The sequence below is a fragment of the Triticum aestivum genome, chromosome 1D (assembly GCF_018294505.1).
Source record: "Triticum aestivum cultivar Chinese Spring chromosome 1D, IWGSC CS RefSeq v2.1, whole genome shotgun sequence".
Taxonomy (NCBI): Eukaryota; Viridiplantae; Streptophyta; class Magnoliopsida; order Poales; family Poaceae; genus Triticum; species Triticum aestivum.
The window spans coordinates 461,409,357-461,424,890 of record NC_057796.1 but is presented as its reverse complement, the minus strand read 5'-3'; the positions used below and the strand labels follow the sequence as shown (position 1 = coordinate 461,424,890).

The 15,534-nt window shown below is 43.5% G+C and overlaps 2 protein-coding genes across 2 annotated transcripts; both read right to left on the bottom strand.

Annotated features, from left to right (window-relative positions):
- Positions 1-7,132: 7,132 nt before the first annotated feature.
- Positions 7,133-7,459, bottom strand: LOC123175655 (defensin-like protein). Its single transcript, XM_044590259.1, has 2 exons — positions 7,396-7,459; positions 7,133-7,317 (listed from the first exon to the last, which is right to left on the bottom strand). Exons 1-2 carry the CDS (start codon positions 7,457-7,459, stop codon positions 7,145-7,147), a joined length of 237 nt encoding a protein of 78 aa, XP_044446194.1. The 3' UTR covers positions 7,133-7,144.
- Positions 7,460-9,102: 1,643 nt separating this feature from the next.
- On the bottom strand, positions 9,103-14,958 carry LOC123175639 (probable U3 small nucleolar RNA-associated protein 7). Its single transcript, XM_044590258.1, has 8 exons — positions 14,811-14,958; positions 14,494-14,617; positions 14,277-14,366; positions 13,493-13,625; positions 12,938-13,056; positions 11,544-11,611; positions 10,962-11,010; positions 9,103-10,328 (listed from the first exon to the last, which is right to left on the bottom strand). Exons 2-8 carry the CDS (start codon positions 14,593-14,595, stop codon positions 9,306-9,308), a joined length of 1,584 nt encoding a protein of 527 aa, XP_044446193.1. The 5' UTR covers positions 14,596-14,617; positions 14,811-14,958; the 3' UTR covers positions 9,103-9,305.
- Between the last annotated feature and the right edge of the window lie 576 nt (positions 14,959-15,534).

The window sequence follows — 15,534 nt, the reverse complement described above, 5'->3', positions numbered from 1 at the left end:
TTTATGATAATTCTTTTTGCTATTAAAGTTTCTAACAAAAAAGTTCTTTATGAAAATTCTTTTTGCTTTTAATGATTTTGAACAGAAAAAACTTTGATAATTTTAGTTGCATCAATTTTATATAATTTTAGTTTCAGTAATACTAGAGGTTGCTTATAATGTTTTGAACAGAAAATATGTTGATAATTTTAGTTTCATAAATTTTATTTATGTTATTAAAGTTTATTTTATTTTGTTTCTACTTATATATTTTATTAAAGTTTATTTTATTCCATTTCTAATTACTTTTTTATGATATTTGTTATTTTCCATGCATTTACTGATTATTTTGAGCTATAAGACCCTGAAATTAAAAAACACTACAAATGAACTCTGAAAAGGTTGAAAGTTGGCATGGTATCATCATTTCACCCACATAGCATGTGCAAGAAAGTAGAGAGGGTTACGACAAAAACTGGATGCACTTCGTGTACAAAACGGACAATCTCTTTCGAAGTATCAAGGTTTCATACGGAAACTCGTCTGTTACAAAGGGATTTCATTTTTTAGAACTTATTTGAACTCCATAGTTTTTCTGTGTTCAAAATGCACCATTCAAAGCCACATCATCAATTTTCAACCATTTCTGACTTCATTTGTTATTTTCCATGCATTTACTGATTATTTTGAGCTATAAGACCATGAAATTGAAAAGCACTACAAATGAACTCTGAAAAGGTTGAAAGTTGGCATGGTATCATCATTTCACCCACATAGCATGTGCAAAAAATTAGAGAGGGTTACGGCAAAAACTGGATGCACTTCGTGTACAAAACGGACAATCTGTTTCAAAGTATCAGGATTTCATACGGAAACTCGTCTGTTACAATAGACATTTCAAATGAACTACGAAAAGGTTGAAAGTTGGCATGGTATCATCATAATAGTTGTGGAGAGAAAGTCTTCACTTTTTTCGCTTGTGTGCTTTGCTTTGACTTTGAAGGGAGGAATTTCATGAAACTTTTCATAATCTTCACATGTCTGTCTTGCCCTCCACTCCCACAATGTCCCTTTTTCCTGAAAGAACTATGTGGCGCTTTGGCTCATTGTATGATGTATTCGCTTGCTTATCTTTTCTTTTTCTCGGTTTGGTAGACATGTCCTTCACATAGATAACCTGTGCCACATCATTGGCTAGGACGAACGGTTCGTCAGTGTACCCAAGATTGTTCAGAACCACTGTTGTCATTCTGTACTGTGGGTCTACCTGTACCCCGCCTCCTGACAGATTGACCCATTTGCACTTAAACAAAGGGACCTTAAAATCATGTCCGTAGTCAAGTTCCCATATGTCCATTATGTAACCATAATATGTGTCCTTTCCCCTCTCGGTTGCTGCATCAGAGCGGACACCGCTGTTTTGTTGGTGCTCTTTTGATCTTGGGCGATCGTGTAAAATGTATTCCCATTTATCTCGTATCCTTTGTAAGTCAATACAGTCGAAGATGGTCCCCTGGACAGCGAGTACAGCTCATCACAAACAGTGGTGTCACCTCTGAGACGTGTTTCCAACCAACTGCTGAAAGTCCTGATATGTTCACATGTAATCCAGTCGTCACACAGCTCCGGGTGTTTGGAGCGCAGACTGTTTTTGTGTTCATCGACATACGGGGTCACCAAGGTAGAGTTCTGTAGAACTGTGTAGTGTGCTTGAGACGAAGAATGCCCGTCCCTGCATATTATTGAGTCCGCTCCTAGCGTGTCTTTTCTAGTCAGTCTCCCATCATACCGCGATTTAGGGAGACCTATCTTCTTAAGGCCAGGAATGAAGTCAACACAAAACCCAATGACATCCTCTGTTTGATGGCCCATGGAGATGCTTCCTTCCGGCCTAGCATGGTTACAGACATATTTCTTTAGGACTCCCATGAACCTCTCAAAGGGGAACATATTGTGTAGAAATACGGGGCCAAGATTGACAATCTCGTCGACTAGATGAACTAGGACGTGCGTCATGATATTGAAGAAGGATGGTGGGAACACCAGCTCGAAACTGACAAGACATTGCGCCACATCACTCCTTAGCCTTGGTATGATTTCTGGATCGATCACCTTTTGAGAGATTGCATTGAGGAATGCACATAGCTTCACAATGGCTAATCGGACGTTTTCCGGTAGAAGCCCCCTCAATGCAACCGGAAGCAGTTGCGTCATAATCACGTGGCAGTCATGAGACTTTAGGTTTTGGAACTTTTTCTCTGGAATATTTATTATTCCCTTTATATTCGACGAGAAGCCAGTCGGGACCTTCATACTGAGCAGGCATTCAAAAAAGATTTCCTTCTCTTCTTTGGTAAGAGCGTAGCTGGCAGGACCTTCGTACTGCTTTGGAGGCATGCCGTCTTTTTCGTGCAAACGTTGCAGGTCCTCCCGTGCCTCAGGTGTATCTTTTGTCTTCCCATACACGCCCAAGAAGCCTAACAGGTTCACGCAAAGGTTTTTCGTCACGTGCATCACATCGATTGAAGAGCATACCTCTAGCTCTTTCCAGTAGGGTAGGTCCCAAAATATAGATTTCTTCTTCCACATGGGTGTGCGTCCCTCAGCGTCATTCGGAACAGCTAGTCCGTCGGGACCCTTTCCAAATATTACGTGTAAATTAGAGACCATAGCAAGTACGTGATCACCGGTACGCATGGCGGGCTTCTTCCGGTGATCTGCCTTGCCTTTGAAATGCTTGCCTTTCTTTTGACATTGATGGTTGGTCGGGAGAAATCGACGATGGCCCAGGTACACATTCTTCTTGCATCTGTCCAGGTATATACTTTCGGTGTCAGCTAAACAGTGCGTGCATGCGTGGTATCCCTTGTTTGTCTGTCCTGAAAGGTTACTGAGAGCGGGCCAATCATTGATGGTCACGAATAGCAACGCCTTAGGTCAAATTCTCCCCCCATGTGCTCATCCCACGCACGTACACCTGTTCCATTCCACTGCTGTAAGAGTTCTTCAACTAATGGCCTTAGGTACACATCAATGTCGTTGCCGGGTTGCTTAGGGCCTTGGATGAGAATTGGCATCATAATGAACTTCCGCTTCATGCACATCCAAGGAGGAAGGTTATACATACATAGAGTCACGTGCCAGGTGCTGTGATTGCTGCTCTGCTCCCGGAAAGGATTAATGCCATCCGCGCTTAAAGCAAACCATACGTTCCTTGGGTCACTTGCAAACTCAGCCCAGAACTTTCTCTCGATTTTTCTCCACTGCGACCCGTCAGCGGGTGCTCTCAACTTCCCGTCTTTCTTATGGTCCTCACTGTGCCATCGCATCAACTTGGCATGCTCTTTCTTTCTGAACAGTTGTTTCAACCGTGTTATTATAGGAGCATACCACATCACCTTCGCAGGAACCCTCTTCCTGCGGGTCTCGCCCTAAACATCACTAGGGTCATCTCGTCTGATCTTATACCGCAATGCACCGCATACCGGGCATGCGTTCAAATCCTTGTACGCACCGCGTTAGAGGATGCAGTCATTAGGGCATGCATGTATCTTCCCCACCTCCAATCCTATAGGGCATACGACCTTCTTTGCTGCGTACGTACTGTCGGGCAATTCGTTATCCTTTGGAAGCTTCTTCTTCAATATTTTCAGCAGCTTCTCAAATCCTTTGTCAGGCACAGCATTCTCTGCCTTCCACTGCAGCAATTCCAGTATGGTACCGAGGTTTGTGTTGCCATCTTCGCAATTGGGGTACAACCCTTTTTTGTGATCCTCTAACATGCGATCGAACTTCAGCTTCTCCTTTTCACTTTCGCACTTTTCCCTTGCATCAACAATGACCCGGCGGAGATCATCATAGGGCACATCGTCTGGTTCCTCTGGATCTTCAGCTTCCTCTCGGTCTTCAGCTTTCCCCGTTGCAGCATCACCGTATTCAGGGGGCACATAGTTGTCATCGTCCTCTTCTTCTTCGCTGTCTTCCATCATAACCCCTATTTCTCCGTGCTTCGTCCAAACATTATAGTGTGGCATGAAACCCGTATAAAGCAAGTGGGTGTGAAGGATTTTCTTGTCAGAGTAAGACCTCGTATTCCCACAAATTAGGGCATGGACAACACATAAAACCATTCTGCTTGTTTGCCTCAGCCACTTTGAGAAAATTATGCACGCCCTTAATGTACTCAGAGGTGTGTCTGTCACCGTACATCCATTGCCGGTTCATCTGCGTGCATTATATATAATTATGTGTGTCAAAAGTAAGAAAATTAGACAAGTATCTATCTAAAGTAAGATTTTTTTCTTTCAGAAAGAAGATAAGAACAAGAGGCTCACCACGGTGGTGCCGGCGACGAGGTCGGCGCGGGCGATCGACGGTGGTGAAGACGAGGACGCGACGTGACGGACCGCTAAACCTAGACAAATCTTGGAAAAAATGGATCTCGGAGGTCGAGCTTCGAGAGGAGAAAGCTTAACTAGTGTGGCTCGGGCATTTCATCGAACACCTCACATGCATAAGAGGTGAGCTAGAGCACCCAAATGCCCTTCCTCGCCGGCCAGCAAAAAACAAAGCACTGTGGAGTTCTCTGCTCGCCGGCAATGGGGTATATATAGGCAACTCATTTGTCCCGGTTCGTGGCTGGAGCCGGGACTAAAGGCCATCCTTTTGTCCCGGTTCCTGCCACGAACCGGGACCAATGGTTGTGGGCCAGGAGCGAGGCTCATTGGTCCCGGTTCGTGCCAAGAGCCGGGACAAATGGGCCCAGACGAACCGGGACCAATGCCCACGAGGCCTCGGCCGGCCCCCTGGGCTCACGAACCGGGACAAATGCCTCCATTGGTCCTGGTTCGTGGCAGAACCGGGACTAATGGGCTGGCCAGGCCCGAACGAAAGCCCCTTTTTTACTAGTGGATAAATGAATTTTGATTTCTTTTTAAAGCCAATGATACCCATAATCGGAGTTAGTTTTAAAATCCCACGGGGAAAACCGTGAAGTAATTTTCTTTCTACCCCCTTCATATGTCAGGTGTATTTTTTCAGCAAGGCACGCAATCTAGCAGAGTTTGAGACAAAAATACCCTTGAATAATCCCTTAGAAGTATTTTTTTGCGGGGTCCCTTAGAAGTATATATCTGTAAAAACAGAAATGCATGTTGCATGCCTTTCCGCCGGGAACAAATTATTTTGTGTAGCACACACGTACGGTTAGCCTACTCGTAGTGTATAAATATTATCTTCCTAGTGCAAATTCTAACGTGTTAGCATCTTAGATAACTTTATTTATTGTTTTGCATGACACATCATAGTACTATTTTTTATTAAGCTACGGTATCATGATATGATACTAGCATCTTTTGGGCTTGATTGTGAGGTTGCTTCGTACATGAGGGTGGATAGATAGAAACGAAAATATGTGAGATTAGAAGAAATACACATTAGTAAAAAATAAACACACCTTATATACGGGAACGGAGTGGCAGCCCCAAGCTGCCAACTCTGAGTGTAACTGGCAGCTCCAAGAATTTTCTAGCACGTATGAATGAGTCTACGCTAGACAAAGAAATATATTTGGTCAGATCCTATGTTTACTGATCATCATGTAAGAGCATCTTCAACTAGACACTCAAATTGTCCTCATATATCTATATATCCGAATAAACAGCCTGGACAATGTGCGGATAAGAATGGCCTCTTCAACCAAGTCCTCCAAATCCTCTCATTTGTCCTGGTTGTTCCCAAATCCCCATTCGCAAATCCCCAAACACAACCATAAGTGTGGAAGAAATAGGGGTGCCCCGATAGTCCATCAGACCTCCCATCTTTGACCACATTCTATCTTTTTTAGTCTTTCCTATCTAATGGAGAGCAAACCACCCTATCAATCTTGTGCATGTGTTTGGACAATTTAGAAATAAATTGAGAGATATCGTTGTGTACATGGACAAATGAGGGTCTAGAGCCTACACATTGTACATGGTTCGGACATGTTTCTGGGGAAAAGGGTCAAATTTGACCATTGTGGTTGGAGACGTCTAATCCATGCATGCATTCAAGCCAGGTAAGCACCCAATATTATTAGGATATATAAACAATCAATTACAACGTACATGTGGCCAGGAGAAGGATGACCGAGAAAACCGCCACTGGGATAGTTCTGAAATGTTAAGATATGTTTGGATTGGATTTTGGCGATGATTATATGAATCTCAACCCCTATTTTCCCTCCTCAAATCAAGACAGGGTTTATAACTACCCATCTTACTTACTGCAGGACGTTTACCAGCCAACACTTAGATCCAGCTCTACCAAACTTTTTTGGTTCATCCCAACATTACCCACTTATTCGACCGCTGCTAAGCAGTTTTGGGCATGTACAATGGTGCTATCTTAGCATTGCCACGTAGGATAAGTGATGAGGTGGAGGAGAGAGAACTCATAAGAAAAGGCTTGTCTTCTCTTATTTAAGAGAAGACAAGAGATGATCTTTTAGCACAATATGTCTCACCATGTTTTTAGGAATGACTAGTTATTGAAGATAAGGCTAAGAGATGACTCATTGTAGACAAAATATTGTCATCTTTAAATTACATGCAAAACTTAAGATAAGACTACCTTATCAACTATTGTACATGCCCTTAGTCTTTCAAACAAAGTCTTGGATGTTAGTTAAAAGAGCATGTCTAATAATAGAGTCAACAATTGGCTACTCCCTCCGTTCGTAAATATAAATCTTTTTAGACATTTCAAACAGACTACAATATACAGATGTATGTAGACATATTTTGGAGTGTAGATTCATTCATTTTGCTCTGTATATAGTCACTTGTTAGAATATCTACAAAGACTTATATTTGGGAACGGAGGGAGTACGTCTCATTGCATGTCAATTTGATAGCCCACCGTACTCCCGTTCTGAAGGATAAACCTTTGACTAACAGTTACTCTCTTTTTGTATATTCTTTTTTGAGAGAAATCTCTCTTAGTACATAACTTGCGACACAAAATAATCTCAGAACTGGACCCTAGTGGAGTCCACTGAGTTTCGGCCACATTCGTGTGAACCTTCGAACAAAATCCAAGGTCAAAAAGGAAAGAACAAACTAGAGTAGCACAGAACTATAATCCCCTTTTTATTCTACTCGTGTGTTCTTCACGCACTAGCTAGCTAGCAATTCTTGCTGCACGTGCAACGGTAGGCTCCGCCGCCGGTGCAGTCGCCGGAGTCGTAGCCCTCGTTCCGGCACGTGATGGCGCACTCCTCCGGGTCGAAGCACGACCCGGTGCACTTCTTGCACGGGGCGTGCTCGCACGCCATGGCCTCCCGCACAGGCCCCATCTCTGCACGCATCAAGAACGATCAGTCTCAGGTTAGGTTGGAAGTTACTAGCCCGTCAGGACGAACATGCAGTCGATTACCTGTGGCCAGGAGGAGAAGCAGGAGGAGGACGGCGGCCGGGAAAAGCTTGGACGAAACCGCCATTGTTGCGGGAGTTTTTCTTCTGAAGGAGTAAGAGAGAATGTAGGAAGTTGTGTTTGCAGATGACAGGAGGGAGATGGGGCAGGCTTCTTATATAGTCGAAGGTGAAGACGTGCATAGGAAGGGTTTGATTGGATTTTGGGGGATAGGCTTCCTATGTAGTGACATGAATCTCAAGACTTGATTGCTGGGATCAACGCGCGTTCATTGAAAAGATTGGCTGCCTATAGCCGTTGGCTAATAATAGGGCAACCTGCATGATGACTATATCTTGTTGCCTTGGATGATAGTATTTTGTCGTGGTTATACAAGGTAATAACAGTTTAGAGAGAGACATAGAGAGAGAGAGAGAGAGAGAGAGAGAGAGAGGAGGATGAGGATGAGGAGGAAGAAGTTGATGCTGACATGCGGGCCCCACTGGTCAACTTAACAGTCAAATTAAATGGAGTTGACTTTGTCGCCATGTCAGCCCTGGCAGGTGGGTCCCGGATGTCATAAACGTGTTTAAATCATCTAAACTGATCATTTTCTGAAAGTGATAGTTTTTGTCACAAAATAAAAAAATATTGGTAGTTTTCGGTCACTTTTTAAAATGTGGTAGTTCACTGGGACGCAAACCCCTAAGGCTTTGTTTGACAGGAAGAGATCGTGGAGGTTTAGGGAGGAGGGGATTTTAGGGGATTTGGTAAATCCCCCTCTTTCACCCAATCCCCTTGAAAGCTTAAATCCTTCTCCAGCCACACATCCCCTCCAGCCACGCATCCCCTCCGCGAGGACGGCTGCTGCCGACGGCGGCGCGAGGAGAAGGCTCGGTCTCGCGCGTGGCTCCAATTCCACGAGGGCCTCCTCGTGCCTTCTGACCCGCGTGGGTCGAGGCGGATCGAGGGGGAATCAGATGGATTGGGCCAGCGAAACCTCGTCTGCCAAATGGTCCAAGGAGGATTGTAGAGGGTTCTGGGCCACGTGTGGAAAATCCACTCGATACCCCCCAAAACCTCTCATGTCAAACGAAGCATAAGGCTATGTTCAGTTAAACCTCTCTTGGAGAGGAATGGAGAGGTTTGGAGGGATTGAGGTGGATTTTGACTTATAGGGGATTTAATCCTCCCCAACCCTCTTCAAAACTCTTGCAACCGAACAAGTCCTAAAGTGGTAGTTTTTTTGTCAATAACTCGCCTTCATCGCCACCACCGCCATGGAAACAAAACCTAATAAAAAACAAAAAACAAAAACAGGTCCCCACTCCTATTGTCACCGACGAGAACATCAGACAGGGGAGAGGCGAGGGTCCGAGACAGCGGTATGGAGACCTTCGGCGGTGGCGACAACTAAGGTTGGGAACAGGAGATCGTTCTGTATAATTTTCAGTGGGTTTTGATAGTTTCTTCATGAATCTGAGTGATCCTAAAACAAACATATACACAAGTAACACATGCTCCTTTCACAGCAGTAACCAGTAGCCACCAGACCTATACTTATAGTTTCTTTCTATGCTGCATTGGTCGAGTATTTCTGACCCAAGGACATTTATCCTATGAAAACAGTGTTCTGAATTCCAATAGGAATTGGAGCTGAGCACATAAAACAGTGTTAGACACCACCAAGGCACAAGTAATTAGATCAAACGGTACTCTCAAGCCTCAACCTCAGCATCATCAAACATAAAAAATATGCCAGCCCAGGAAGAAGAGCTGACCTAAACCAAACTTCAACCTGGAGAACGTAATGCCCAGCAGAGAATAAAGGTGCATATTTTTCTAACAAGTTCACATGAACTACTACTTGCCAGCTACTCCTTCACATAATAGACTACAGCACACACTCGCTAATGATAAGTTGATAACTAAGATCACGATTGCCTGTTCTTGGCAAACCGCTGCAATGCTTTCGGCAGCTCGGTGTCATCGCCAATCCGCAGTTTCTTGTCAGGGTGCCCACTGGCTTCCTTGTGTTGATCCAACAAAGGCCTCTTGGCTCTGAGAACCTCCTCCTCTTTCTTCTTGGCCCGCCTGCTCGGCTTACTCCTACCCTTTGTCTTCTTCTTGACCCTAATGTTCTTGGCGGCCTCGACGGCACCTTCAATCTCGCCCTCGATCTCTTTCTTGGTTTTCTTCTGTTTCTTCTTCAGTTGTCTTACAGTGGCTATCACATCCGGATCAAGCATGATGGTCTCTGGTTGGAGCTTGTCAAGGAGGGCCTGCACCTCCTTCTCCCGCCTTTGCTTCCCGGTCTCCATGGGGTTGTCAACAAAGGTATCGAAGTTTGGCTCGCCTGATCCAGGAACGAGCATGGAGGAAAATCCCATGGAGTGCCCGATCCCACAGATGTCCTCGTAAGGGCGGAACAAAACCTTGCCCACCTGATATCCCTTTACCATTCTGTGCTTCATATAGATTTTATAGTCCTGGCCCCCGCAATCCCTGTATATCTCCACTAGAGATCCGTTGCTGCTCGCCAACAACCCCTTCTGGCTGAAATCCAGGGACTGAGCACGTGCGGTGTATGAATGCACAACCTCAAACTTCCTGAGATCCCAAATCTTAATCTTCTGGTCTCCACCTGCAGTTGCCATAAGGTGACCACCCCTGTCAAATGCGACGGCAGTCAGAGAGCCCTTATGGCACAACATTGTGACAAGGGGTTTCACACTGGTTGGCTTCCACATGGTGAGTTTCCCACGAGCATGTCCAAGGCCAATGACGGCATTGTAGGGGTTTACCCGCATCACGTCCGTACGTCCAAGACCTGTGCTGTAGTTTGCAACCATCTCACCAGTGCTCATGTCTTGGTAGTGGAGCTGCCCATAGCTGTTTATCGATGCCAAGAGTAAGTGTTTATCCAGAAACTGAAGCTTCAGCGATTTGCCATGTTCCTGTGAAACGGAAGAGTGATCACTGTTAGACTCTCAAAAGAAGTATTTTGGAGATAGCACGTCTTTTGTGGAGACGCATTGGGTACAAATTCGATAATTGACTGGTAGCTATGAAGGTGTCGCTACACTAGTGTTATGATGCTTATAAGAAACAGAAGCACTGTCCAAAGTAATTCCTTGAGACCAATTTTTTGCAGTACTCAACTGTTTAGTACGTACCAATAAGTTCCTTTTGGAAAGCCCTATGTGAAAAAAAGCATCACATTCATCAACAAAGGAACATTCAATTCGGATATTTGCATGCCCGGTATTTTGCCACCACTAAGCTTTCAGTTGTTGAAAATGCATCTGAATATCACACTGACATGCAGATGCATATCAATATGTGGTCTGGGCACTAGTTATTAGTTTTCCAACTACAAAAAAGGGAGGTCATGTATTCCCATTAGCTGATCTAAGAACAAATCACTGAATGTACCTAACATAAGAGTTATATTAATCAATCACTAGTTCTGTAGAGATCATACAAAGGCTCCTATTCCCGGATTTACTATACATACAACCACTTCTTCAAAATCATCAAAAACCAGGGCAAAGTTACCAAGAACATAGAGGTATTTAAATCATGATTACCTTCAGACAGTGAATTTCTGTGCCATGACGATTATATATGTACGGATACCTGTTTGAACAATATTCTTGTGAGGAACTATAAAAAATCTATAGAAATCATTAGCATAATCAGCCCTTCACAGCTTGTAAGCACCATTTGCACATAGAGTATTAATACACGATTTAAGAAACTAACAGTTCCAGAGTCCAGATCACCCATTCTCGAATATTGAAGTCAGAAGGCAACCCTAAGCTGTACCTAGCCCACATATTTATGCACTAACAGTTCAAGAAACTGCCAAAAATTAGTCTTGTTCACAGATGCCATTTTATGATGATCCCACTCATGGGAAATTGTACAGGGAAACGGTGTAGTGAATCATGTTGAAATGTTGCGTCATTCTGTAGCCTGATTGATCCACATATCAAACATATTCTGACAACGGTTCTTATTTTGCTGAGCATGGGTTTGTCCATCCTTTCTTTACATCATCAAGCTGTAGGGGTCATCTTATTACATCTTTTTTAGCACATGGAACATGTTGATATACTTCATGAGAAATGGAAATATGTCGCAAAGCTTGAGTACAGTCAATAAATTACTTTCTCTGGGCGACTGCAAAGAGTTGCTCGTTCTGTAAAAATGCCACGTCGCACACAGTTTCCTTCACCTATAAAAAAGATAAGATCAGAGAAATACAATACATATATGAGGTGCAACAAGAAATAATGTTGGAGATGTCTACAGTCACCGTGATTATAAAAACCAGGGGCTGATATGTTGGAGAAAAGTGGGGAACAGTATTAGGATGGAGTGTGGATTTTTTGTACCCACATACCAGTGTACCCTCTATCTAGACCATTCAGTTTGTGTCAAGATCCGTGCTATCCTTATATAGGAATTTCTCTTTTTTGACGAGGGACAAACAATGTGAAGGATTCAGGTCCGCTTTCTTTAATCAAGGTTCTAAAGGTGCTATTCGGCGCTGCTTAGACGCTCCATTTTATGGACTAAAACATGGGGACAGGGGACATCATTTTCCAGACTCCACGAGCCACACTCCCCTACCACCACAAAACATCCTCCTCCAGCTGCCTGCTGCAACGACCTGTACATTCTCCACATACACCCTCCATCCTACTCCCTTACCTATGTATTTTTGCTCTTGGATGCATGGTCCTTGGCCCAGGTATTCGGTTGGCTGCTTGGCTGCTTGTCACCATGTTCTAGGCTACTGTCTAGGAACTAGGCATCCATACACCGCCCGCTTAGTGCCTAGCTATCACTTCTGCAAACCTTGGAAACCAACGGGGAGACAACGGGAAAGTCTCTGAAGACTTTACTCTTTTGTCTTTTCTAGGCAAACAAGAAAAACTACCTACTCTAAACTCAGCATATTTTATCCGAATTTGAGCTGCTATCACTCAAACCGTATGAAATGAAAAAAACTCAATGACTAGGTTATCAGAACAACCAGAGTATAAGGCTGATTATAACTAAGTATAAGGGCGATTAACCCGTGTAATCCCTGCAAGGTGAGCAAACTCTTGGGTACCTACCAGGTACTCTAGTTTCTAGTTTCAATACCTTGGAAAAATATGAACTATAAGTAGTTCCTTGACTTCAACATCCACGCCCTCCACAATTAAAATGTGTATCATCTTTACTCTACAACTTATGAGTACATAAAATAGATATCCTTATTTCACAATGGTATCTTAGGCTCCTTTTAGCCTTCACATTTGTATATTTGTCGAACTAGCAGACTAAACCCCAGAGTTCATTTAGTTCTTGCTTTCAGGTTGGTCTAACAAAAGGCACAAACTTTTAATACTGCTATTTCCACCAATATTGAGGACCATACTAATATCATTCTCGCGAGCCTAATTTATGAGCAAAGCACTGAAATTCAATAGTGAACATTTTACTGAGGAAAAAAGAACAAAAGAGAAGTAAACCTACATACTGACAAACTGCTTAAATACCGAAAGCTGACCTCAAATTCATTGATGAGTTCCATATTCAACATATCCATAAATGCAATATGACCTTTTCGCCCACCTACTATCATGTAGCGCCCATTTGGTGTGTATTCCAGAGTATAAGGACCAAACACTGCATACAAAACAGCTAGTCGATCAGCACCCTCATACAACTCATGGTCATAAACCATAATTAGGGAAACTGACAGTCAGCATTCAGCAAGGTCGCAGCATAGAGTATGCCTAATGAAATAACATAAGAGCCTGCAGAAAAATTCTTTCACTGAACTATTCGATTAGGAAAACTGTTTAGTCATACAAAGCTGATAGTTTCAATGTTATGTTATGGTTACAAATGTTTTACAGGCTAACTTGCATCTTCCTTTCACGTAAACAGTAAGGAGGGTATATGTAACAACCACATGGTAAGTCTATAAAGGCATACACAATAAGAATCAAGAAATACGATATCGTCAATCTGAGCTGGCCATCATGTGGCTATTTTGATACTGGATAATGTAGATAGGGTGGCAGATTCAGATAATAGTGTAACAGATCTACATATTTACCAGGTAAGATCATGTCAAATGATTTTCTTGAACTCCCAATGTCCACCTTTGGCAGAATCGACCACTGCTCAAATCTGTATGTCTTTTCGAGACCTTCAGGCTCTAGATAGCCCCCAACGCTAGGCAATAGCCACTGTAAATTGAGTAAAAGAAAAATCAGCATAGTGCAAATTATCTCATGTTTGCACAAGTCAGTTCGACTGGATAATTGTTTAGCATGAAAATCAAGAGGCATGAGGTAGGCAAAGAATTTAGATGGGTGCACTGTTATATTATGTTCCAACGAGCACCATGGAGTTATGCAAGAGAGTCCATACTCAAAGTGACATGAAAGTGATAGCCATACCTATCTATGCCATAATTGTCAAGTAATGTGAATTAAAACGATCCAAAAAGAGTATGTGTACACTCAGTAAATTTTACTCCTTGTCACGGTAGATGCGTCGAAAATCTACTGGCTGGTCTTTCGCCGGCTGGCCATCATCTCTTTAACGGCAACGCCAGATCAATCTATGTTTACATTTAAAATGTGGATTCTATACATATGAGTAGAGCACTTCATTCAAACAGTTCCGCACGACACTGGTGAACAGCTAAACCAGAGCTGTATTCTAGAACATCACATTGCCACAAGTCACTAGTCTAGAATGCCAGATTCCCTTATCATGCATACACCGTTGGTTAGTGCCCCCGAGATTTCCAGTGAGATAGCTACATATATGTTGTATGAAACAACAAATTCACATACATTCTGCAACAAATCCACAAATCCACAAACACACACCTTTTCAGCCTGAGCGGCAGCTTTGGCGGACACTCCAATCAGCTTCTCTTTTCCAGCGAGCTGCCCTTTCAGTTTCTTGTCGCGCAAATCCTGTTACGGAGAAAACCAAAGATGTCAAATTCACTTCTGAAGTATTATAGCAGGCAGAGCATGTAGCACCTGAATTTCCAACAACCACACTAGTAGGACAGAAGGAGAGCAGCAATCCTATTCCTACCCCCAGGTTTGCCGCCTTCCCCCGCGAGAACCTGGCCACCTTCATCTCCATCTCGTCCAGAGAGCCTCGGCGGTTCTCCCTCTCTCTGGGGTCTCCTTCCATGGCGACCCCCTTCCTTCTCAACCTGTCACAAACTCACAATGGAAAATGGAAATTAACAACGAGACAACCACGCGAGTGAATTTACAGGAAGAAACTTCTGGTGACAAAATTGAGTAGTTATCGTGGCATTGGCATGTTGATTAGAAGAAGCAGCAGCATTCATCTGCCCTGCAATCGTGGGGGTCAGTGGGGTTTGGCTGATCACAAGCCCAGACCTTGGAACCCAAAAGCCAGTGGCCAAAGCTCGTGGGCGTGTGGAGACAGCAGGGATGCGACGCCGCGACGATGCGGAACGGGACGGCGATGGCGGCGACGCTCGTGGGAGGCGGGGTTGATGCGTCGGCGGTGACGCGGGCCGCGGCGGCTCAAGCTATATAGGGCACGCGGCGGCAGGCAAGCGCAATGCCACGTGTTGGGCCTTCATAGCGAGCCACGCGTTAGGCCAGATATTGGCCTGGTTAACTCGGCCCACGCACCATTAGGTTTTGTTTCCCCTTCTTCGAGGGAATGCTTTTTAAATATTTTTTCTTGTAGAAAACTTTAAATAATTGTCCGTGTTTATAACTGGCAATAAATATTATAGCACGTTAGTCCCTGAGTTTAATTTTTCATATTAATGTAATTATGTGAATAATTGTTTACAAAATGCTACTACCTGTGATTTACCTAGCTTAATAAATGTCAGGATTTTATTTGGTGTAAACTATTGGCTTGTTAAAGAAAACATAATTTATTTGGTATATCAAAAAATGGTAGGACGTTAAGAAATATTTCAAGAAAAAACAATGAAAGAAACAAATATACAAGAAGAAAAATCAAAATGAAAAAAAGGGAGAACGTACTTAAGGATAAGGAAAAAGCTTCCAATCAACCGGCCGATCTTTCTCGCTGCAACCGTCGCTCGCGCGGCCGTCAGATCGCGACCCGTTGGTCCACTGG

Excerpts from the sequence above, each read along its gene's own strand:
- LOC123175639 (XM_044590258.1), bottom strand. The coding sequence starts at position 14,595 with ATGGAAGGAGACCCCAGAGAGAGGGAGAACCGCCGAGGCTCTCTGGAC. Across the intron at positions 13,626-14,276 it reads CTGCCGCTCAGGCTGAAAAG|TGGCTATTGCCTAGCGTTGG; the intron begins GTGTGTGTTTGT and ends CTCAATTTACAG. Across the intron at positions 11,011-11,543 it reads TTTGCAGTCGCCCAGAGAAA|GTATCCGTACATATATAATC; the intron begins GTAATTTATTGA and ends TTGTTCAAACAG.
- LOC123175655 (XM_044590259.1), bottom strand. The coding sequence starts at position 7,459 with ATGGCGGTTTCGTCCAAGCTTTTCCCGGCCGCCGTCCTCCTCCTGCTT. Across the intron at positions 7,318-7,395 it reads GCTTCTCCTCCTGGCCACAG|AGATGGGGCCTGTGCGGGAG; the intron begins GTAATCGACTGC and ends TGATGCGTGCAG.